Source organism: Podarcis liolepis, assembly GCF_965112155.1.
Source record: "Podarcis liolepis genome assembly, chromosome: 15".
NCBI lineage: Eukaryota > Metazoa > Chordata > Lepidosauria > Squamata > Lacertidae > Podarcis > Podarcis liolepis.
In genome coordinates this window covers 16,857,340-16,881,326 of record NC_139566.1, presented here as the reverse complement: position 1 = coordinate 16,881,326, position 23,987 = coordinate 16,857,340, and the positions used below count along the sequence as shown (strand labels likewise).

At 52.8% G+C, this 23,987-nt stretch overlaps 1 protein-coding gene across 1 annotated transcript in view; it reads left to right on the top strand.

Moving 5' to 3' along the window:
* Positions 1-23,987, top strand: part of ATG2A (autophagy related 2A) — a 40,483-nt gene that overhangs the window by 1,245 nt on the left and 15,251 nt on the right. Inside the window, 32 exon segments of the mRNA XM_083477869.1 lie at positions 856-1,018; positions 1,120-1,272; positions 1,477-1,579; positions 2,110-2,281; positions 2,449-2,595; positions 2,896-2,992; positions 3,266-3,427; positions 3,884-4,026; positions 4,627-4,702; positions 5,498-5,738; positions 6,765-6,915; positions 7,155-7,259; positions 7,927-8,091; positions 8,220-8,457; positions 9,028-9,130; positions 9,319-9,481; positions 10,317-10,459; positions 11,329-11,492; positions 11,740-11,894; positions 12,469-12,619; positions 12,876-13,069; positions 14,216-14,296; positions 14,523-14,629; positions 15,116-15,208; positions 16,233-16,303; positions 16,544-16,620; positions 17,780-17,950; positions 18,928-19,054; positions 20,285-20,496; positions 20,751-20,980; positions 22,195-22,330; positions 23,644-23,853. Of these exon segments, the coding sequence (XP_083333995.1) occupies positions 856-1,018; positions 1,120-1,272; positions 1,477-1,579; positions 2,110-2,281; positions 2,449-2,595; positions 2,896-2,992; positions 3,266-3,427; positions 3,884-4,026; positions 4,627-4,702; positions 5,498-5,738; positions 6,765-6,915; positions 7,155-7,259; positions 7,927-8,091; positions 8,220-8,457; positions 9,028-9,130; positions 9,319-9,481; positions 10,317-10,459; positions 11,329-11,492; positions 11,740-11,894; positions 12,469-12,619; positions 12,876-13,069; positions 14,216-14,296; positions 14,523-14,629; positions 15,116-15,208; positions 16,233-16,303; positions 16,544-16,620; positions 17,780-17,950; positions 18,928-19,054; positions 20,285-20,496; positions 20,751-20,980; positions 22,195-22,330; positions 23,644-23,853 (4,704 nt within the window).

The following is a 23,987-nucleotide window of genomic DNA, read 5'->3' as shown; positions in this document are numbered from 1 at the left end:
ACATGCATCCTGATTATTATTATTATTATTAATTACTTGGTCTTTACCTTCAGGTCTCAGGTCAAGTTACACCATTAAAACACAGTATTTAAAACAATTTAGAACAACATACAATTGCAGAAACAAGGTGAGTCCTAAAAAGATATACTTCAGGTGTCAAAGGTAAGGGCAAAGAGGTGCATATTGGAAGGTGCCAGACACACCTCTGTGGGGAGGGAGTCCCACAGCCTACGCCTGCCTGCCTCCTCTTCCCTCTCCTTCAGCTGTCAGATCTCCCTTGTGTCAGATTTTAGATTGTAAGCTCCTTGGGGCAGGGACTCTGCAAAGCAGCAGGCAAAGTGATAGCACTATAACAGGGCTGGAGATCTAACCTCAGGCCACCCCTCCTCTCCAAGGCCATAGCCCTCGCTGGGTCTGCTTCACCCAGTCTTGAGAATTCTTGCCTGACTGAGATGAACCCTTATCATGTCTTGTGCTTGTCTGGATGGAGAACGGTGTGCAAGTAGGTGTGTCCCAGATGTAAAATTTACATTTGTTGCTCCACCCACTTTTGCCTCTGGCCCCGCCATGTGGCCCTTGGAGGGTCGCCTAGAAGGGAGTGTGGCCCTCAGGCTGGAAGAGGATTCTCCAGCTTTTAGCTATGGAATCAGTTACCTTTCCAGTGCTGTGTGGGTACGTACATCTATGGGACCCCACTTGCACCCCCTTCATAACCACAATCCTTTCTCTCCCCCCGCACCCCACTCAATACTTGGGCTGTATCCCTGGAACTGTATCCATGGGAAGCTGGTTAGCATTTCACGGGGCCAGTCCTTGCTCCCTCAACCCAGCCCTGTCTCTCTCTCTCCGCTGCAGTCCGTCAACGAGTTCCTGGAGTCCGTCGGAGCCCCCTTGGAGATCGTCGACGGCTTCATTGACAGCATCGCCGTCACCATCCCCTGGTCCGCCTTAGTCACAGAGAACTGCACTGTGGAAGTGAGCGGCCTGCAGATCACGTGTCGGCCGAAGTATCGTACTGGTGAGAACCGGAGGAGAGGGAGGAAGCTGAGGGTGGGCAAGTGGGCAGCCTCCTGCCTGCCTCACCTGGTGGCTCTCTCTTCTCCCTCTTCCCTCCTTCAGCTGCCCCTGGCTCCGAGTCACAGAGCTGGGCATCATGCATGACCACCAGCATGCAGCTGGCACAGGAGTGCCTGAAGGAGCAGGCCGAGGAGCCCTCGGACACCCCCCAGCCCCTAGAGGGGCTCGAGATGTTTGCCCAAACTATTGAAACTGGTGAGTCCTTGGGCAGGGGGAAACGGGTGGGCGTTCTGCTGGAAGAGGTTTTGGTGGTTTAGTAGCTCCTAGTGGGATTATTCCCACCCCCCCACAGCCTGCTCCTGAAGGGGTGCAGGCAGGACTGAGGGTGGGGAGGTCCCCCCTTTGTCCTTCCCTGCTTGCCAGGCTCTTGACCCCCTGTTCTCCTTTGCTGTCTGCCAGTTCTGCGAAGGATTGAAGTCACCTTCTTGGACACTGTGATACGTGTGGAGCATGTGCCCAGTGGCTCACAGGGCAGCGTGGCCCTTGAGATGCACATCAAAAGGTAATTGGCTTTAAGGTGCTCAGGTGCTTTTTATTGGTAGGAAGGGTAGGGAGGGGGAGGAGCTTCTGCTGCTCAGGATTCCAACCCCTCCATTCTGTCCCCCTCCCCACCTGGCTTTCCATTCCCGCCTCTCTCTTCTGTCCCCGCCCATGCCGAAGCTTCTCTCTTGAACACAAACCCTGTGCTGTTTTGCCTGTGGAAGAGGCTGTCCCTTTCAGCCTAAACAGCAGGAATTGATGTGTGTATATGATTTTAACGTGGCTGAACAGCACATTTATAGCAGCGGGGGAACAGAGGGTGACCTCTCAAGACTAAGCAGACATTCAGAAAGGTCATGGTTTGAAATACAGCCCTTTTGGGGTAGAGAGGGGAGAGAAGACAAGGAGGACAGAATAGCTGAAGGGATTTCCTTGGTCAGCCATCACCAAAGGGTCGCTTGAGGGCTGCTTGTTCCCTCTCTGCCCCCAGCTGAGCTCTTGATGCTTTGGCTGTCTGCTGCCTTCCTTCCCTCCCTCCCCTCCCTCTGCCAGATTGGACTACTGTGACGAAGCCGTGAAGGAACCTGGGCAGGCAATCACCGTAGACATCCACCAGCCTCCACCGTTTGTGCACAAGATCCTGCAGCTGAGCGGGGTCCTACTTTACTACGAGGAGTTTGCGGGTGGCGCGGGCGCCCACATGCCATCATCCCCTGTCCCAAAGGTACAGCCCCCTGGGGGGGGCCCTTCCTTGGTAGGGGGGGACTTGACTTTCATGGGTGTCAAAGCACTCTGTCCGTCTTGGGCTTCCCATCCACCGAGGGGTGAGGAGGGTGCGTGTTGCGGGCTTCCGTGTGTTCAGAACTGCCTCGTCTCTCCTCTCCACCCTAGGGGGGTGCCGATTCTTCAGAGGCCCAGGCGGAGGAGGCAGAGGAGGAAGAGGCTTCCCCCAGCTCTCTGCTTCAGATTGGCAGCTGCTCTGGATACACAGAGATGAGGATCAAGCTGAAGCAGAATGAGGCCTTTCCTGGGCCCAAGGTGAGTTTAAACAGTGTCTGAGGTTCTGCAGCCTTCTAGCTGATGCATGGGAAAGCTATGCCTTGTGTGAGCTGGGGGGGGGTTTGTTGGACTGCTCTGCTAAGGCATAGGCAGCTGCACTCTTCCCCCCCCCAGTGGAGCAGTTTAAAGAAGGCCCCCCCCCATGCCTTGGCTGCCTATGCACAGGCAGACGGTTGCACTGCCTCTTTCTCCTGCAAGGAAGAGGGGGCCTGCCAACAGAGGCTGCCTCTGGCTCGTGAGGAGGCATGTTTTGAACTTTCTCCCCCTCTCTCTGCGCAGCTGGAACTGGATGGGAAGATGGGGTCACTGCACCTCCTGCTTGCCCCCCAACAGATCCTATACCTGCTGGATCTTCTGTCTTCCCTGAACTTCTCTGGTGAGCTCTGTGCGACGTGGGTGGGAGGAGAGATGGAGAAAGAGCACCGTGCAAACCCACAAGAGGTTTGACCTCCTGCCCTGAAGAGATGGGGTTGTTGTGGCTCCTTTGGTGCAGCCCAGCAAGGCCTGTCAGGGTAGCACATTTGAACCCATGCAAGCCTTTTTCCCCTCCCTGGAGGAGGTGCCAACTTTTGCAGTGGGACAGGTGAGCCTTCTGCAGCCCTGTAGGTCTCCCCTAATCCTCTTCTCTCTCTTCTCCCCCCGCCCCCAGAATCCAGCCTCTTGCAGGAGCAGCTGAGCAAGAGTCGCCCCCTTGACTCAGAGGACCTGAAGCTGATTGAGCAGGACCTCAGCCAACAGCTGCACTCAGGGCTGGGGGCTGGCCCCACCCGCCTGGAGGGGATGGAGACCTGCGTCGGGCTGGAGAACGGAGGTGACTGCTGCCAGGGGAGGGGGGAGCAGCTTTGCATGCAGGAAGATCCCAGGTGTCAAATCCCCAATAGCATCAGCTCCAGGCAGAGAGGCTGAAGAGCTGCTGCCAGTCAGTGCAGGCAGTACTGAGTGAGATAGAGCAAGTCAGAACAGGGACCTAAGGCAGCTTCCTACGTTTCCACCTCTCCTCCTCCTTCATCCTGGGTGCATCTACCAGAGCCAGGTTCAATCCCTTGCATTCCCCCTCTTAAAAGGATTCAGGTAGCAGAAGGCTATTTCCTCTGTTGCCTACTGATGTTTGAGCGACCATGAAATGAAGCCCCACTTGATTCCTGCTTGGTTTCCGGACAAAGTCTTGGCACGTTAACTGGCCCCCTTGACAGACGGGACTAAGCTGGTGGCTGCTTTGCCCCCCTCCTTCTTGCTCCTCCTTCGCCAACTTTCCCTTCCTTTTCAGAGATGTTCTTCTCCATGGCTCCCATGACCAGCAGCGTGACCTCCGTGCGCTCAGCCAGCGAGCTCTCTGACATCGACCTGGACTCCTCCATGCACAGTGACGCTGGCACCAGCCGCCTACAGGCTCTGCCCTTCGCGCCAGGGGTAAGAGCCCCAGCAGGCTATGGGGGCAGGCAGAGGGAGGGGTGACCCTGGGCAAGTTTCCGGTGGGCTTGGACAGGTCATGCCTGAGGCCTGGGTGCCTGAGGAGTTTGGGCAGGAGGACCCAGGGGAAGGCCTCCTCGTGTTGGGGCAGGGGGCTTCCTTTGCCCCTATCCCATCTCATCACCAGCTGCCCAGGCACACAGCTTCAGTGCTGCCCCTGAGTTGCCAGGGGGCAACTTAACATAGCTCACCTAATACAAAGGACAAACTGGCGCATCCCCCTCTCCGTGTTCAGAAGCTGGCCAGACTGAGAGCTGATTCAGACTTCAGTGCTGGCAACAGGATAGCACCCCCCCTATCCCAGCATGCCTGAGGGCTGCGGACTAGTTAGGGGGTGCAGAGGCCTCCCGCTTCTGCACGCCACAGAGGGGAACAGCCAAGGAGGCCGTGCTGTTGCCATCCCTCAGCAACTGCTGTCTGAGGCTTTTGCCTTCCTGTGCCCAATGGCCTTGCCGGTCTTGTCGGTAGGCCTGCTCTGCTCCCAGAACTACTTGCTCTGTTCTCAACTCTCCACCTTTCTCTCATCTCCACTCTGCACAGCTGATGTTGAGCAGTCCCAGGCGTTACGGACGGTCACCCTTTGCTGCCACCCTGCCGTGCCTCAACAAGATACCAAGTAAGATGGTTTAAATTGCAAATTGGTGGGAGGGAGAGGGTGGGATTGTGTAGGACTTTTTGATAAGCCCAAGTAGTGCCAGGGAGGAGGTGGGTGCGAGAGACCTGTGGGGTGTTGTCCCCCCTCACTGGCGTTAAAGGGAGGACTGGTTGGTTGGTTGGTTGGTTGGTTGGTTAGTTAGTTAGGGCATTTGTACCCTGCTCTTCAGCCAGAAAGGCTCCCAGAGTAGGGTACAAAAGCTCTAACATACAGTCGAAACAAGGCAGTCCCAGCCTACAGGCTTACAGTCCGAAGGAACATGGCACACAAGGGGAAAAGAACAGGGAGGGAAGAGGAAAGGGAGAGAGAGGCGCTTGTAGGTAGGAAGCCATCACTCCTTGTGACACTATAGAGGTGTAGCTTGTCCTGGTTTTCAGTCAAATGAAGGCTACCAAAGTAGCTTACAGATATCAGTAGTGAGACAGTCCCTGTTCTCGGCATTACAATCTAGCAGATGTGGCACTGAAGGAAAATGGCTTGGAGGGTAGGAGGAAAAAAGTAAACTCGAGTGTTACAAAAGAAGAGACCTACTGCTTGGTATGCAAAAGTTCTGGTGTGTTCAGCACCTCCTTTTTAAAAATCTGCTTCATTGAGATCCTAGAGAGCTGCTGCCAGCCAGAACAGACAATTCTGGACTTGGTGGACTAGCAGTCTAACAGCTTCTTAAGAGTTTCTCCTAGCAATCTCTGGGGCAGCTGCGTCCAAGTTTGGTCTTTCTGCTCCAAGACTCACTCTCTCTCTCTCTTCCTTGCATAGGCAAGACCAGCCACCCGCAACCCCCCTCTCTGGAGAACCAGCGGCCTGAGGTGTTGCTGCGGCTGACGATTGGAGGGCTCACTCTCACCCTGCTGCACCAGACCCCAGAGGCCCCACATCTCCAGCTGGCTCAGCGCTTCTTCTCCCAGCTCGGGGGCCTGAAGGACTCTGCCTTTGGGGGCCGGGATTTCCAGCCCCTGCGCCAGTGCTTTGAGGGGGCCTGCCCACGCAGCAACGTCAGGTGTGTATTGGGAACCGAAGGCCTGAGCACAGCAAAAAACAGCCCTCCCAAGTGCTCTGCCCAGGCCCTGTGGTGTGTTTGTGTTACAACATTTGTTTAAATCGTGGTTCCCAAAGTAGGCAGTAGCAATGGGATTACCTAGGGGGTGTGCTGTTGTAAGAGGCAAGGGGACAGAAGGGGGCTGCTGGAGGTGTAAATAACTACAGTGGTACCTCGGGTTACATACGTTTCAGGTTACAGACTCTGCTAACCCAGAAATAGTGCTTCAGGTTAAGAACTTTGCTTCAAAATGAGAACAGAAATTGGGCTCCGGCGGCATGGCAGCAGCAGGAGGCCCCATTAGCTAAAGTGGTGCTTCAGGTTAAGAACGGACCTCCGGAACGAATTAAGTACTTAACCTGAGGTACCACTGTATCAGACTTTGAAAAGCTGGTATCACTGGATCAAGTTCATCAATATTGTTGAATTAATTAAATAGTTTTCATTGGATTTTGGATAAATGTGCAATTAATTGTTACAGTTTTGAGTTTCGCCGTGATATTATCTTCTTCAGTGGGTCATGCAAAGAATGCATTTGACAACGTAGGGCGGGAGGGCCAGGGGGTGAGTTTAGGGAACCAAGGGGGCATTGGCCTGGAAAAGTTTGGGAACCACTGGGTTGCCATTCCACTTGGCTTGCAAAAATGTATCATAGAATCAGAAGGGTCCCTGAGGATCATCTAGTCCAACCCCCTGCAATTCAGGAATATGCAGCTGTCCCTTACGGGGACTGAACTTGCAACCTTGGCGTTATCAGCACCATGATTCTAACCAAGTGAGCTATCCAGAGATAGTAGACATCCTACAGCGGATGTGACTTAATGTGAGCAGAGCCTGCTGGATCAGGGATGATGGGAGTTGTAGTCCCACCGCACCTGGAGGCTCCCCGGGTCCCCACCCCCGCTTTGTGCTTCACTGCCAGCAGGCAATTCCCTGCACCTTGCGCTTGCCACGTTTGCCATCTGGCTGTCCGTTTGCCTCTTCCAGGCTGACTGGGGCCGCCGTGCAGATCAGCTGCGAGCACAAGGCCTCTGGGCAGCTGCACATGTTCAGCTGGGATGCATCCTTTGGGCTCCTGGAGATCTTGGAGTGCCTGTGGACGGATGACAGGACGCAAGCCAAGCCAGAGTACACCGAGGTGAGGGCTGAGCCCCATCAAGGGGAATGCAAGAGCAGGGGGCACCTGGGTGCTGCTCACTCCCCCCCCCCATGCCCACTTGCACTTCCTGCCCCAGACAAACTGGAGGCTCCCCAGAGCCCTGGCTGCATTGATGTCGCCAACAAAACTATCAGTGGAGCAGCCGCCTGTCAGATGAAGAGCATGGGGTTCTTTTGTCAGAGGGCGTCCTTGGTAAACCGGTTTCGCTTCCTTCTCAGCTGCTGGTCTTCGCCACCCCTAGTGCCTTTCCCTACAGCCAGTCGCCTCGCCCCTGTGCCCGTCTCCAAACCAAGCATTCGGAGAAGCGGCCTTCGTCCTCCAAGGTGAGTGTCCCAGCAGGCAGGGGGCTTTTCGCGAAGATCCAGCAGCAAATTTCTTTCCCCTTCTCAGTCGCTGGAGAAATTCTGGGCAGCAGTGGGTGGAGCCTTCGTCCTCCTTGGCAAACCATAAGTGCATGAGTGTGTCCTATTGTGTTCTACCAGCTCCCTTGAAGAGCAAGGAAAGTGCTTTGCCAGGGACCGATGTGCCTCAGTGGGCTGGGTTTGCCCCGCAGGCCACAAGTTAGCCACCCCGACTCAGAAAGCGGCAATGCTGGCAGCAGGTGAGCCAGCCTCTCTGGGAAGGTCATTCCATAACTTGGGAGTGTCATGGCAGAAAAAGGCCTCTCCCTGGTTGGGAACTGCAGAAATCCTCCGTGTTTTATTTTGTTTCTGAAAAATACTTCCAGGAAAGAGTTAACCTGGATAAAATTAAAATGAAAGCTGGACAGAGCCAGGTCCCAAGTCTAAATCAGCCTGTGGCTTTCCAGGTGTTTTTAGACTCCTGACTTCCACTAGCCGAAGGCGGCAAAGACAGTGAGGTGTTGTAGTCCGATGGGTCCTGGAGAGCCTCAATGCAACCTAAGACTTGGGCCAAACCTGGGTTAGCAGAGCTCTTGTTTTTGCCGGGGAGACGCATGCAGCTTGCCAACTCTTGCCGCTGTGCTTCCAGAGCCGCCTTGCCAAGGTCCCTGCCAAGCAAACGGTGGAGCTGGTGGCCGAGCTGGACGACTTCTGCTCAGACGTGGACCTGGCGACGCTCGACCGCCTTTGCTCGCTGCTGTGCCATGCCACGAAGCCCTCCACGCCAGCCTGGCCTCCTCCCGAGGCACACTTGGTAAGTGGGGGGCGGAGCAGACTGAGAGGCCACGGCGCCCGCTTCTCCCCCCGCCCCCACCAGGAAGAGCCTCCTCTAATGGTTTTCTCTCCCCACTCTTCCCCACCCCGCTCCTGGCTGGGCGCCAGGCAGATTCTCCCCCTGCTGCCAAGTGGCAGGCAAGTGTGCGAGTGGCAGCGCCCAAGGCCACCCTGAGGCTGCAGTTCCCGATCCCAGACCTCCGTCCGTGGCCCGAGAGGCGGCCCTGGGCCCAGAAGGCCGTGCGGCAAGAGAGCCTGCGCCTGGACCTGGCCGGCGTGGAGCTGCAGGTGGAGCTCGGGCTGGCAGGCGTCACCCAGCTGGAACTTGCCTTCAGTGACCTGCATGGTAAGGAGAGGCTGCTGCAGGACCCCTGCTCCCTCCCTCCAAAAAGACCCCCATCAGATTTCTCCCTGCAGCCGCCAAGCGGGCGAGGGTAGACGTTGCCAGCGTCTAAACATTGCCTGTATCTGGGCAAGTCAGAGGTGGGCATGCCCCCTGGTAGCATTTGTGTATGCAAGATTCAGCCTCCTAGGAATGGCCCTGTTGTGACAAAGGGGAGCAACGCCCAAGAGTGCATCTCCCACCCACTTCTTTGTCCAGCTGCAACACAACAACCTTGCAGAGCTGCCAGTGGTGGGCTTATTTGCCAGTAGTTGCTGCCACCCCCCTCCCACTTATTGCCGCAGCTCGGACAGGAGGGGACCTGGGACGCTCCAAAGCAGTTCATGTTTCCTTGGTGGAAGGGTGGGATTTCAATTCAGTAAATAAACATAAATTCCAAGATCCATGCCCCAACAAGTTGTGAATGCAAGGAGTGGTGGTGGTTTGATGTGGTTTGGGTGCCAGCTTTGGTGCGGGTCTCCTTTTGCCCGGGAGTGGGGATCTGAACCCTGATGCTGTCTGGGTGATTTGCAGGCACGTACGAAGGCGCTGAGAAGCTGGCCGTGCCGTGCTTGCGGGTCGGCAAAGCCCCCGACCTGTCCGCCAAAGGGACGGGGAAGAAGTACCTCCTCCCCAAGTAAGTCTGGCTTCCGCGTGCAACCTCCCTTTGCTACAGCAGCCACTGCAGCAGTCAGGGTGGGCTTGGGTGGTGCCTTGGCGAGGGCATCCTCCTCTCTGTCCCAACGTCTTGGGTATTTGGGGGGGGGGGGGAGCATCCACAAAGGTTCTGGCCCTTCTCTCCAGCACTGTCCTCTCCCCTGGCAGAATCGTGTTGACCCTCCGCCCTCGGGCCAGCGACACTCCCTGGGACTTGGCCCTGGCGAAGCCCGGAGAGATGGAGCTGTCGACGGCCGAGAGCCCCTGCGAGCTGAAGCAGCCAGAGCCTTCGCCCTTCTCCTCCAAGCGGACCATGTACGAGACGGAGGAGGTGAGAGGGTGAAGCGACCCAGGGGGTGGCGGGGTGTGTGTGTGTGTAACTGCTAATAACCTAAGGGGGGGGGTCTGCTGGACCAGGCCAATGGCCCACCTAGTCCAGCATCCGCTTCTCCCAGCGGCTAACCAGATGCCCCCATGGGAAGCCTGCAAGCAGGACCCAAGAGCAAATCTCCCTTCTTGTGACTTCCAGCAACTGGGATTCGGAACCATTGCAGGTTTGGGCTGTGGAGGCAAAGCCCAGCCATCCTGGCTAGCAGCCATTGATTGCCTTCCCCTCCTCCATGTATATGTCAGGAGCTCGTTCTACACTCGAGTAGGACCCTGGCAGAGACACATGCCCGCCTGGCATGTTCTCTCCCTCCTGGTCGATCGTTCGGGAGCTTCAAAAGCTTTCTTCAGCCCAAACATCACAGTGACCAATGCCAACAGACATCGGCACATTTAGGGATCTGCAGAGTCTGTGCAGTTTGCATGACAGACCTCAGCATTTTGGCTAATCTACTTTATTTACATATAAACACACACGGAGCACTGCAACATGGCTCCCTCTCTCTCTAGCATCAGACAGCAAAGAGAAAAAACAAAGGACGATAGTCCCACTTCATGGAATACAGGACACAAACATCCTGTCTCCGTCACTTCCCACTTTGTGGAGTCAAAACATATACCATCATGTGATAGACAACAATCCCATGACTGCCATCATGGAGCAGGAATTCTAACAGTATATGCCCCCTGTGGGTGTGAGTTTTGTAGTTCTGTGTGGCATTGGCACCAGCTTCCTGCCAGCTTCTGATCCACCCTGCCCCTCCACCTTTCCCCTCTAGATGGTGATCCCTGGAGATCCCGAGGAAATGGCAGAATTCCAGAGCCAGACGCTGGAGGCCTCCCAGTATGCCCTGGAGGTGACCTTCCCCACCATGCACATCTTCCTCCCCAGTAAGGCCTTCTACGAGAGCATCTACAACAGGTCAGAGTCCCGTGTGCCTGGGCGTCCAAGGGGTGGGGGGCAGCAGGAGCCCCTGAGCAAGTTGGGCATGTCCTCTTCAAGGCTCTTCTGCACAACGGGTACTCAGAAAGCAGAATTTGTCCTTTCCATCGGAGGAATGGGAGGAATCTGCCTTAGACCAGGTCAGGCCATTTGTCCATCTAGACCAGTATTGTCTGCTCTGACTGGCAGCATCTCTCCAGGGTCTCTCATATTTCCTGATTGCTACCTGCTCATTGTTGTTGGAGATGCTGCCAGGGACTTAGCCCGCCTGCAGGACACCTGCTCTGCCGTTGAGCTTGTGGCCGTTTGAAACAAGACCTTCTGGGCATCTCTCTCTCTCTGCCCTGCGTGGCCATGATTGACACCACGCCCTGATCCTCTAACCTAGCTGGTGGGCTCTGCAGTCCCTGACATTTGCTGCATCCTTGGGATAAGCTGCAGGGGTGGGGAGCCTGTGGTCATAAGGACAACAGAAATGTAGCTCTTGATAGCTTAGTCTTCCATGAATTCGTACAAACCTCTTTTAAAGCCATCTAAGTTGGTAGTCTTCACTGTTTCCTGTGGGAGGGAGTTCCACAGTTTAACTCAACTTATTCACATAGTGTGGCATTTCTTTCTTTCTTATTACTATTATTATTTATTAAATTTATATACTGCCCTTTACCAAAAGAACTCAGCTGCACCCTGTGAGGTGCAGCTGAGTTGACTAGCATCCAGGGTCATCCAGTGAGCTTCTTGGCCAAGAGGGGATTGAGCCCTGATCTCACCCAGGTCTTCATCCAACACTCTAACCACTACACCACACTGTCATGGGACAGGCTGTTCACGCTGACCTTCTTTTCCTCTAGGATCAATAATGATCTCCTGATGTTCGAGTCCTTCAGCCCACCCCCCACTCCCTCCGAGCTTCTGGGGGGCGCTGGATCCACAGCAACCCCCTTTGTTGGAGAAGCACCTGCAGACACCCGTTGGCAGGAGAACTTCAAGATGTGCAAGTCGGCCTTTAAGCTGGGTGAGGAACGGCAACCCCATGTCGGAAGGTGGGGGGGAGGGAGGAGGGTCTTAGTACACATGAGTTCCTTTGAGAGGCAAGACTGGGTCTCAGCCATCACCATCTTGCAACTTGGCCAAGCATGCTTTATAGTCTGCCTGGACTTAGGGGGGGGGGCAGCAGGAAACAGGCTCTGTTCTGGGCAGTGCAGAGGTTTTTTGGGTCTGTAAAAAAATGCCTTCCCCGCCTTCCTCTCCCTGCCTTCCAGATTCAGACTCCGAAGATGAGGATTCTCACTTCTACTCCGTGGATGAGGCAGCACAGCGGAAGAAGGGGGAACAGAGGAGCCCCTTTCCCCAGAGTTGTGTCTCTGTTGTGCTCTCTGTGGGGAAGGGGCGGGTCACAGCCCTGTGCGATGCCAAGGTAAAGGGTGGTGGGAAGGGAAGAGAGAGAAGATTACAGGCTGACCACTCATGTGACCCTGAGATGGGGGAGGCATTATTTATTTTATCTGATGCTATTTTAATTATAAAGCATTCATAAACCGTTTAGCATTTTAATAATCCCTAAGCAGCATGGGAAGCTTTCAACCATGTACTGTGGCTAAATTTGGGAAGGGGCATTAAATCTTAGGTTTGGCATAGACCCTTTAGCTTGTTGGCACGGCTGCTGTGTGCTCCCTGCAAGCTAGGGCTTGCTTGAGCCACTAGGGCTTCCTGTGCTCTTGAACATGGTCCTTCGTCCTTTGGTCCTGGCCCATGGCTCCTGGTTGCCAGCTCACCTTGGGCTCTTGCCAACCAGATTCCTGTAAGAAACCCTCAGGAGGGATTCGAGCACAAGAGCCTTCTCCCCTTCTGTTGCTTCCAGCAAGTGGAATTCAGAAGCATTGCTGCCTCCAACCGCAGAGGCAGAGCCATTGTGGCTCCATGAATTTGTCTGTTCCTCTAAAGTCATCCAAGTTGGTGACCGTCCCATCTCTCTCTCTCTGGCTGTACAGGGTGAGGGGGGCAAGAAGCTGGAGGGATCTCACGGCGAGCTGGTCCTGGACGTGGAAAGCGGCAGTCTCTTCAGCGTCTCGCGGTACAAGGGTCGCGAGGACCTTGGCTACTTCTGCATTGAGGCAGAGAAAGTTGCACTTTATCACAAGGGTAGGGCTCTGGCCCCTGGGCCACGAAGGGGGAATAGGGGTGTGCCAGGGTCAGTGGGTACTTGTGGCTGGCTGGGAGGGGTGGTGGCCACGTCAAATGGAGGTTAACCCCCTGTGATCCATCCCCAATAAGGCATCATTTCTCCTTGCCAAATAAAGAAGGATTCAGGACTCTGCAGGGAGAGCTGCTCTTTGGAGGGGAAGGTTGCAAACCTCTGGGAAATGTTAACCCAGGATGTCCTCTCTTGTCCCTGCAGCTGTGGTGGAGGACTACCTCATGGCGGAGCACCTGGAAATCTCCAACTTTTTGCCCCCGGAGGGGCTCAACCCCACCATCTATGCCTCCCAAGAGGGCCCCATCACCTGGCCCTTGGGGAGCAAGAAGGACGGGCCCCTGAAGATGCTCTCCCTGGCTATCCAGATCAACCTGGATTTGGAGAAGAACATCAAGGTATTGTGACCGTTGGATCCATCTTCCCCGCAGATCTGAAGGAGGGAAGGGGGAGCGCTTTGGGCTGTTGGTGGGGCGATCTTTGGAACATCCTCTTCCATACCTGGGGGAAGATTTGTTTTCTTTTATTCCTGTCCCATCTTTCATGGCCAGCAGCTTGCTATGTGATAGGTAGGACCACGCTGAGCCAATAAAGGTGGTTGAGTCAGAGGAAATGGCTCTGTCTAGTGCCATTCATTTGTTAAACTGATAGGCCGCTTCGTAGCATAAAGCCACCAAAGTGGTGTATACAGTAAAAACCACAAGCTCTAAGAATCGATTCATTGAACTCTGAAACGCATGACCCCCAAGCCACACAAGAGCCATATTTTCATGAGCTGTTCCTTCACAGCTTGCATAACTTTCAGGTAGCACAGAGGCCAAGTCCATGGGTCCCAATTCTTGAATCCTACCACACCACTGCCTAATAGGGGTCTTCTCAGTGGGGGCTCCCCCATTCATGGAATGCTCTCCCCAGGGAGGCATGTCTGGCACCATCACTATGATTTTAGGGCAAAAACATTCTCCTTCTCCCAGGCTTTTGGATCTGCTTTTTTGTGGGGTGGGGTTATCTTTATATGCAACCGTATCATTCACATCTATCTATCTATCTATCTATCTATCTATCTATCTATCTATCTATCATCTATCTATCATCTACCTCAAAGTGGTTTTGCAACAATAAAAACATAAAACCATGCAAAAGTAAAAAAACTTTGAGTTGGCTCTGCTAATATTTATTTGTATTACTGGTGTATTTTAGGTAGTTTCATTCTATTACTGTTTTTGCATTTGGCCTTTTGATTTGGGTTGGTTTTTTTTAAAGTTGCTTTGAGTTCTTTCTTCTGAAAAACAACTAATAAATATTAATAATAATTTAAATGGGGGGGGGGGAATAGTGAGGTGGGGACATCCCAGATGAGCTGCTTCAGTACTTCCAACGTTACCCAGGTTGCTTTCTCATCATCCGCCCCTACCTGGTCAGGGTGTTGTACAATGGGCTCCTCCCACTGAAAAAAAATCAGAGGCAAAGTGCGCCTCTCAAGGTGGCGCGGCTGCGTGTCTGAACGTGGCCTGAGACCCCCGTTTTTCCCTTGTCTGTTTCAGGAGTTCCTGGTGACGCTGCGGCTCGAAGGGGCCACCATGCGGCATCACATGGCCCTGACCCACCAGAGCTGGTACACACAGGTGAGGTCTGCCCCCCCACAAGGGCTGTCTGGTCTGTGTAGAGAGGCAGGTCGTGCACCACGAGGGGTTGAGCACAATTCTTGACCCAGAGGAGTTCCACACTTCGCGTGATGGGGAAGGAGATGTCCTCTGGGTCTCTGCTGCCATACAGGGCTGTCAGCATTGAGCGGTCTCATGCCAAGGGTGTGTGTCCCCCAAATCTGACTGTGCTCATCTGTCCCCTCAGTTGATTGACTTCCTGGATGTCCTGGATGACCCCATCCTGGGCTTTGTGCCCCCAACGGTCATCACAGTGCTGCACACCCACCTGTTCAGCTGTGCTGTGGATTACAGGTATTTATTGGGACATAGAAAGCTGCCTTCTCTGCCAGCTCAGACTGTCGGTCCGTTGAGCTCATTATGGCCAACATGGTGCCCCGGAAACTGTCCCTTGGTGCCCATGAAGCCTCAAAAGAGCCCCCTACCCTGTCACTGCCTCCTTGGTCACGAGGGAGTAAGGATGATGAAGGTTTTCCTACCCCTCTTGAACAAGTACATAGAGCTGAAGGAGGAAGTGGGGAATAGCGGCACTCTTTCCCACTTCCTCTTTCAGCTCTATGTGGTTTTTCAAGGCTGAGATTAATTCTACTGGGTCCAACTTTGGCCCAGATTCCTTGCAGAAGTATGTGGAACATCTTTCTGTGACGGGTGTGGGAAGAGAAGTGACCAGAGGAGGCAGCCTCTTCCTGCTACCCACAGAGGTTCAGGTGACGGGGTGGGAGGATGGCAGCCACTGTCCAACACCCCTGGTACACTTGAGTTCTGTCTTCTCCCCTGCAGGCCTCTCTACTTGCCAATCCGGGTCCTCATCACAGCCGAGACCTTCACCCTCTCCAGCAACATCATTGTGGACACGTCCGTCTTCCTCCTCCGGTGGGTCTCCACCTCCTACCCTGCTCTTTCCCAGAGTCCTTTTGCTTGCACAAAGAGGAGACCTTGAGGCCAGCTGGTTGCAGCCTATGTGACGCACTGGAGGGGGGAGGTCTGGGGCCAAGACGGCTGCTATGATTGCCCATACAGTGGTACCTTGGGTTACATACGCTTCAGGTTACAGACTCCGCTAACCCAGAAATAGTGCCTCGGGTTAAGAACTTTGCTTCAGGATGAGAACAGAACTCGTGCTCCGGCGGCACGACAGCAGCAGGAGGCACCATTAGCTAAAGTGTTTCAGGTTAAGAACAGTTTCAGGTTAAGAACAGACCTCTGGAACAAATTAAGTACTTAACCCAAGGTACCACTGTACTTGGAACTTAATTACTTGCACACACCCCAAAGAGCATAAGGTAGTTTGTCTGCTTCTCTCCCCGCCCCCACCTATTTTATGAGGTCAGTTGGGGCAACAGACAGTGACTGGCTCAAAGCCACCCAGTCCCTTCTACGGCTGCCTAGCAGTTTTTGAGCCGTTTAATTCACAACAACCCTGTGAGGTAGGATATATCCCGCCCCCGTCCCAAGGGTTTCTCCCTCTCTATTGTGTCCTCCTAACGACTCTGCGAGGGAGGTGAGGCTGGGAGAGACTGGCCCAAAGCCACCCAGTAAGTTGTGTGGCTAAGTGGGGATTTCACCCCTGGGTCTCCCCAGCCCTAGCCCAGCCTTCTCCAGCATTTCTCACCACTGGGAATGATGGGAGCTACAGCCCCCACAACAGCATCTAGAGGGCCTCACTTTGGGAGAGGCTCACCACCACCGCCGCTGAGCGCTTGGAGGCAGCTGCGGGCAAAGGCTCTTCCTTGGTTGGCATAACTGGCTGGCAAAGCGGGAGTAGGCGCTGCAGATCAGGTGCCTTCCCCCTTTGGAACACCCCCAGTCTCTGCCGGCACAACGTAAGCCGCTACTGGCCTCTCTTGACCTGTTTCCCCCAGGATGCTGCTAACCAGCCACCCTGTTCTCCCCGCAGGTTCATTTTGGACGACTCGGCCCTTTACCTCTCAAACAAATGCGACACAGAGATGGGCGACCTGAGGAGAGGTAACGTTGCCGGGCTTTGGCTCTCCCTACATAAGAACATGAGGAGGAGAGCCTGCTGGATCAGGCCCATGGCCCATCTAGTCCAGCATCCTGTTCTCAGGGAGCACCTGAAGAACTATGCATCCCCCGTCCTCACCTTTACCTGGAGAGATGCTGGTGGTCCCATCTGGGACCTTCTGCAGGCAGAGCAGCTTCTCTGACGCTGGAAGTAATGTTCCTCTCTCTGTCTCCCGGACTCAGATTATGTTTGCGTTGTGGATGTGGACCTTCTGGAGCTGGTGATCACCACGTTTAAGGGAGCCACGACAGGGAAGCTGGTGAGTTCCGAGAGGCCTTTATGGGAGACGCGAGGAGCCACCTTGCAAGGAGGGTTTGCATCTCTAGTCCAAGTTGCTGGCTTTCTCTGTAAGTCCCTTCTGTGGGGAGCAGAAGTCCTGACTCACCAAGGCTGGGAATGGAGCTGATGGAAACAATGTCCTCCATCTACTTTTGAGACATGGGCAAAAATAACCTAAGTGTAGCTTTGTGGATCAGGCCTCTTGTCATAGGCTCATAGAGTTGGAAGGGATCTCGAGGGTCATCTGGTCCAAAACCCTGCAATGCAGGAATCTCAGCTAAAGCATCCCTGACAGATGACCACCCAACCTCCACTGTGGAACAGCTCTGACTGTCAGAAAGTTGTTCCTGATCATAGAATCATAGAGTTGGAAGAGACCACAAGGGCCATCGAGTCCAACCCCCTGCCAAGCAGGAAACAGGTCAATGTTTAGTCAGAAATAACAACAACAACAACAACAACAACAACAACAACAACAACAACAACAACAATTTATTTATACCCCACCCATCTGGGTGGCTTCCAACAAAGTATTAAAATACAATGGTCTATTAAAATACACTGATCCACTATAACATTTGCGTTAACATACACCAAGATAGAATTGCTAGTGTCTCCTTTAACATGACACATGATGAACCTGGTATAAGAAACAATCCCATCCTGTTTCTACCAGGAATGAACATCACCTTCCTTGTAACTTGAAGCCCCTGGTTCGAGTTCTGCCCTCCAGAGCACTGTTCTCTCAGCGGCTGCCCAGATGCCCGTGGGAAACTGGCAGGCAGCATCTGAGCACAAACGCCCTCTCCTCTCCTGCGGTATTCAGAAGCACTGCTGCCTCTAGTTATGGAGCAAAACCATCCTGGCTAGTTGCCATCAGTGGCCTCGTCCTCCTTAACAATAGCTTCCTCCTCCATGAACATTTAATACACGTACCACATTTTATCCTTTTAGATGGCCAGGCAGAGCACAGCTGTTGTGGCCAGCAGCCATCGATAGCCCATGAATTTCTCCAGTCCTCATTTTAAACATCCAGACTGGTGGCCAGCAAGGAGACATTTGTCTGGGGTGATTTCTTTTCTTTCTTTTTTTAACTCACTCTCTCTCTCTCTCTCTCTCTCTCTCTCTCACTGGTGCAGACCCGCCCTCTGTTTGAGCTCCGCTGCTCCAACAACGTGGTCCATGTGCACACCTGCGCAGATTCCTGTGCGGCCCTTGCCAACCTCATCCAGTATGTGGTGAACAATGGGGACTTGCACCCCCCGCCCCACCATGACAGCCCCACAGAGATCGCTGGCCAGAAGGTACAGGTGAGTGCCAAGTGGGCACGGGGGGGGGGGAGGAGCAGTTGAACCAGGGCCTGGGGTTGCTGCCACCTCCAACCGTAAGCTTATGTTTTTAGTTTTTTATTTGGACCATTTATATACAGCTCGTAGTTAAACGAAACTCTTTTAAGCAGTTTGCAACATAGGTTAAAACATCTTAAATAAACAGCAAATGCCAAAACGAAAAGGAGGGAATTTCTACATTCTATAAAACTTAAATAAATAGAGTATCCTCATCAGTATCAGAATAAACATTGCCACATAAAAATCAGCTGCAAAAAAAATGCAAGGAAAATCCATAGTAAAGGACTAAATCCAAGCATCTCCTAAAAGATCAGGAAGCAAAATAATTAAAAACGAAAATGAGCTAAAAACGAAAATGAGCTAAAAACGAAAATGAGCTAAATTTCACTTTAAAAAAACAAAAAACAAAACACCTGATTCGCAATGAAGCAAAAGAAAATAAACTCATTCTTCCGCACCACTATACACCAATCAATCATCCCATTAAATGAATCAAGCCAATTAAATGCCCAGCTCTCTATTCAGCAATTTGCACAACTTCATCTAACTACAGCTAAAAATGCAGATGAAGCGGCAAGTGAGACTTGAAAGCAACCCCCCCCTCCGTTTTTCTGAGTGACGCTGGTTCCCTTATTTTGACTCTGGAACATACTAGAGTTAATTAAAAGTGCGAGCTGGATTTTGAAATAGGCGGCTGCGGATGATAAAGGATAAATGATTAATGATAAAATGTTATGTCGCGCAGCAGGAAAGGGAGGGAACGCAAGAAGGGTGGGAAGTCGACTTTGTATAAAACTGGAGGTTCATTGGAATGCAACTTGCTTAAAAGTTTTGAAACTTAATACAAATTCATTGGAGAGCAACCCCCCTCAGGTGGCCGCCCTGCTCTCGCCCTTACCGCTTCCAGTGCGCTCACGCCCTTCTCTGTGCCCTGCTAGTTGTCTGAGAGCCCGGCGTCGCTGCCGTCATGCCCGCCTGCCGAGACCGCAGCCATCAACCAGCAAGACCTCACCGACGCCCTCATTGACACGGAGCGCAGCCTCCAGGAACTGGCTGGAGAGATGGGTAAGGAGGAGCAACGGGGTGGGGGTGCAGGAGGGGACACTTGGCTTTCCCTGGATGATGCTGAGTAGCAATTCTTCACCGAACATTGGGGCAAGATATGGCAGGGTGATGATGATGATAATAATAATAATAATTTATTTATACCGCGTGCATCTGGCGCAGCCACTCTGGGCGGCTTCCAACAGAACACTAAAATACAATAACCTATTAAACATTAAAAGCTTCCCTAAGCAGGGCTGCCTTCAGATGTCTTCTAAAAGTTTGGTAGTTATTTTTCTCTTTGACATCTGGTGGGAGGGTGTTCCACAGGGCGGGTGCCGCTACCGAGAAGGCCCTCTGCCTGGTTCCCTGCAACTTGGCTTCTCGTAGCGAGGGAACCGCCAGAAGGCCCTCGGCGCTGGACCTCAGTGTCCGGGTAGAACGATGGGGGTGGAGACGCTCCTTCAAGTGATCAGCTGGGACCAGGGGTGTGGAGCAACAGCGCTCTCCATCCTCCTAGCAGTCAGGCAGCAGCAGTGTCACAATTCCAGCCAGGCAAAAGCAGGTGAGGGGTTGGGTGTAGCAAGGTAGACACAAGGGCCAAGTAGAGAGGCCAGGAGGCAGGGGGTGGGACTAGATGGCCCTTGGGTCCCTTCCAATGATTCTTCCTGTGATTCTATGATTCCGCCCTCAGGCCTGAGGTTCCCAGTCTGGTAGTAGTAACAATTATTATCAGCAAATGAACCTTTTTGAGCTTCCTTTTTTAAAAATGAATTTTATTAGCAATTGGGGAAAGGAATACAATGATTCTCATCAAATATCTTTTTTTTATCAAAATGAAAACATTGATCTATATAAAAACAAAAAAGGAAAGAAGAAGAGAAAGTGAGAAAGAGAATGAGAGAGAGAGAGGAGGAGAAGGAATAAAATGGGAAGGGGAAGAAAAAGAGAATAATGAAAGAAAGAGAAAAGCAAAAAAATAAAATAAAGAACCTCCGATTCTTCATCTGTCAGCTATTTGTAATCTCATGCACTCTAATATAACACCTGGCAAAACCATCCACTCTTACACGCGACAAGTTTTCTTGTCTTGTGTCATGAGAGAATGCTTCCCCCTGATCCCACCTTCAGCTGCACTTTTTGCGTCCTCCCTGCTGGTCCTCCCAGGCAGTGGAAGGTGGCTCAGAGCTGGGAGGAACACAACTTGAGAGGGGCTTGCCCTGTTTAATATCACCTTTCCCCCTTTCCTAGGTGACTCTGGGCTCAGGCGGCAGCCGTCCCCGGTTTCTGTCTACCTGTTCCCCGGGGAGAACGGAGCCATGGGCAAGGCAGGAAAGACCCCGGCCCCACCACCCACCCCCGTTGGGGAGGGGCTGGACTTCAGCCCTTCGGAGGACAGCGAGGGCGAGAGCGAAGCCACGGACGACTTCTGCATCCTGGATGCCCCAGGCACAGGAATCCCGGTACGGACTGGCCTTTCTGCAAGGAGAGTGCCAAGCCTCAGGCCATCTGCTGTCTCTGGAGCCAGGCCTTTATTTCTGTGGATTTAGCAAAGCCAAGGGCCCTTGCTGAACCACCTCTCTGAAGGCATGGATAGCTTCCAACTTGGATGGTTTTTAAGAGGCGTTCTTGATGGCTCTGCTCTGCCTCCACAGCTGGATACCAGTTTCTGGAAACTATGTGCTCTGATCCTGCCTCTTGCTTCCTCTCTCTGCAGCCCCGAGACGGGGAGCCGGTAGTGACGAAGCTCTTGGAAGGCCCCGTTCGCATCCAGGAGGGGCACTTCTCCCGCCCCCTGGGGAGCACGGACCTCCTGAAGGCCCCCTCGCGCTTCCCGGTCCCCGAGAGCCGGGTGATGATGCGGGAGATCTCGGTGGTCTGGCATCTCTATGGCGGGAGGGACTTTGGGCTGGGGCGCTCTGCCTCTGGCCATGCCCACTCACCCAGGTGAGCCGCTCGCCCTCAGCTGCCTACCTATTTTTTTAATAAATTTTTATTAAAGTTTCACATATTTTTAAGACAAACACAAAAACACAGACAACCAGACAAACACAACACAAATAACAAATATAACTTTAAATCCTTAATTTCTTAACCTCTTTCCCTGACTTCCCCACCCCACCCCTTCTTGCATCCCAATTTCAATAGTTAGCTCAGCAAGTTCTTATCCCCAGCTTTTACCTTATTAATATTTTACTTAATTCATCTTATTTAACCAGATTTAACTTATAGACCTCAGTTAAACAACAATACTCATCATTTACGTCCTTTTCTAAGGTCGACCCAAATTCCCTTCCATGAATTTCCCAATTTTTTATATTAATTGCAAAACAAAATAACAAAAAACAACATATAATTATACACCCTTTAGGTTCCAAAACTCTCACCCCCCCTTTCCCGGTTTCGATCCCCCAAAAATATCCATCAATCTATCAGTTCTCAGCCTGGAGCTCTCACGTCCGAGGCCCTCAAATCTCTCTCAAACCCTCTCGGCAGGACCCGTCTTCCACAGAGCCGATTCCCTCCGGAGCTCGGAGGGAATCCGCCATTAACCTTTCACGCTAACAGCTCTGCCACCTGTTTTTTTAATTTAATCCCCTACCCCACCCCAGAAGGTCCTCTTGGTTCGCAAGGAGACCATCCCTAGAGCCTGAAGAGGATGTCTTTGTTGAAGCCTCCCTGCCTAACAGCTGACATGCGGGGAAGTGCAGCAGCCGTCACTCCCTCCCTGCACGTCAGTGGTGCAAGCCCCGCCTCCCTTCTGGCTTGTGAGGAGACCCTAGAGCCCAAAGAGGACATCCTCTTTGGACTCTGGGGAGGGGTCTCCTTGCAAGCCACTAGGACTCCCCAGGGTCTTCCCAATACACACGATTTCAGTTACAAGCTACACGCACAGAGGCCCCCCACATAAATGGGGAGTTGCCTGTGCCAGTTTCTGGAAACCAAAAGGAGGGAAAGTTTTCCTGTGCTTGCCGGTTTCCTGTTGACGCATCTAGCTGGCCATTTATGAGAATGGGATGCTGGACCAGACAGGCCATTTGCCATCCGCCCAGCAGGCTTTTCGAGTATGTTCTTACGGCTGGCGGGGCAGAGGAGCAAGCCTCATCTGTTGACTTTAACAAGCTCTCGCTCCCCATCTTTTTCCGCCCCACCTTCTCCAGGACAAAGCCGTCTCTTTCCAGCGCCCGCTCGTCCCCGTCCCGCTCCTCTGTCACCAACCGGCCCCAGAACACCTGGCGGGCTCAGGGGGGCACCAGCCGCATCCACGACCTGCTGATGGAGATCCAGCTGACAAAGGTGAGAGCTGGTGGCTAAGGAGGGGGGCCTCGCTCGCTGCTCAGGGGGCTCCTTCGAGTTTAAAATGGGTGCCCCCGATTCCCTGGAGAGGTTCACCTGGCACCTTCATTATACAGTCATACCTCACGTTACGTTTGCTTCATGTTACGTTCTTTCAGGTTACGTCCCGCGGCAACCCAGAAGTACCGGAAAGGGTTACTTCTGGGTTTTGCCACTTTTGCCTGCGCAGAAGCGCAAAAATGACGTCACGCACATGCGCAGAAGTGCTGAATCACAACCCATGTGTGCGCAGATGTGCCGCTGCGGGTTGCGCTCTTTTCATGTTGCAAACGGGCCTCCTGAACGTATCCCGTTCGCAACCAGAGGTACCACTGTATATATATATATATTTTTAGGCGCCAGGTGAAAGCGTTCCTCTTCAACCAGGCCTTTGGCTGATTAATATTAGACGGTCTTTTAAATGTGCCCGTAGGAAGGGGTGGGTTCCTGTTCTGCTGTTTCGTTTTAATTACTTGCATGTTTCATCTCCTGTATTTTATTCCGTGAACCACCCTGAGGTCTTAGGATGAAAATAAAATAAAATTTCCCCAGAAAGGCCCTTGCTGTGCTTACAAGGCAGGGAATCACTTTAATGGTTGGTGGGGTGCAAGAGATCTGAAAGGAAAGAGGTGGGAAACACCGGGGCATCGGGGTGGGGGGAGAGTGCAGGGCTAGGACTACAATACGCACCAAAAATACCCACTTGGTGACCCTGGGCCATTCTTGGTCTCTTGGCCCGGCCTACCTCTTAGGGTTGTTTGTAAGAAGAAAAGGGGGGGGCAGCATACACCACCCTGAGCTTCCTTTGAGGACAGGTAAATGAATCAAATCAATGGGGGAAAGGAAAAGTCTCCCCTGGACATGTGCCCACAAACAGGCAGAAGCTGAAAATTATCCAGGATAAGAAAATGAAACTAAAATGCAAGTTGGAGAGGCGAACGAACGATTTAAAATTATTGCAATCTCACTTGTCGTTTCTTGATTAATTTTATTTTATATATATGTGGGTGTTGGTAAAAGGGAATGACTGAGGGATGAGGAATTTGCTTTTTAAAAAAAGGATAAATCTGTAAAATAAGCAGCATGTAAAAGTGGATTCCAAAAATTTGAAATATACCTGAGAGAGGGGGAAGCCGGTATTAATTTTAATTTGGTTTCAATGTGTTGCAAATTTGAAAATGAATGAAAATTAATTGGCAAACAAACACACACACAAAAACAAGTAGGGGGGGAGTGGGACAAAGTGGTGACCTCACCTCTCTCCTCCTCTCCAGGTGAGTTTCCAACATGAAACTTACCCCAGCAGCAGCAGCGGCGGCACATCTGAGAAACCCTCCGTGGAGTTGGAGGAGCAGCCCGTGGCCAGACAGGTCTTCATTGTCCAGGAGCTGGAGATCCGAGACCGCCTGGCCTCCTCTCAGATCAACAAGTTCCTCTACCTGTACAGCAGCGAGTGCATGCCGCGCCGAGCCCACTCCAACATGGTACGGGGGGCAGCAGCAGGAGGAGCTGAGAGCAGGTGGAGGGTTGTGGGTTGCGTTGCTAGTGAGCACCAAGGAGCAGACCTCTCCCCTGGCTCTTGGCTGTCTCTGCCTCTCCTTGGACTGGAAAAGTCCAG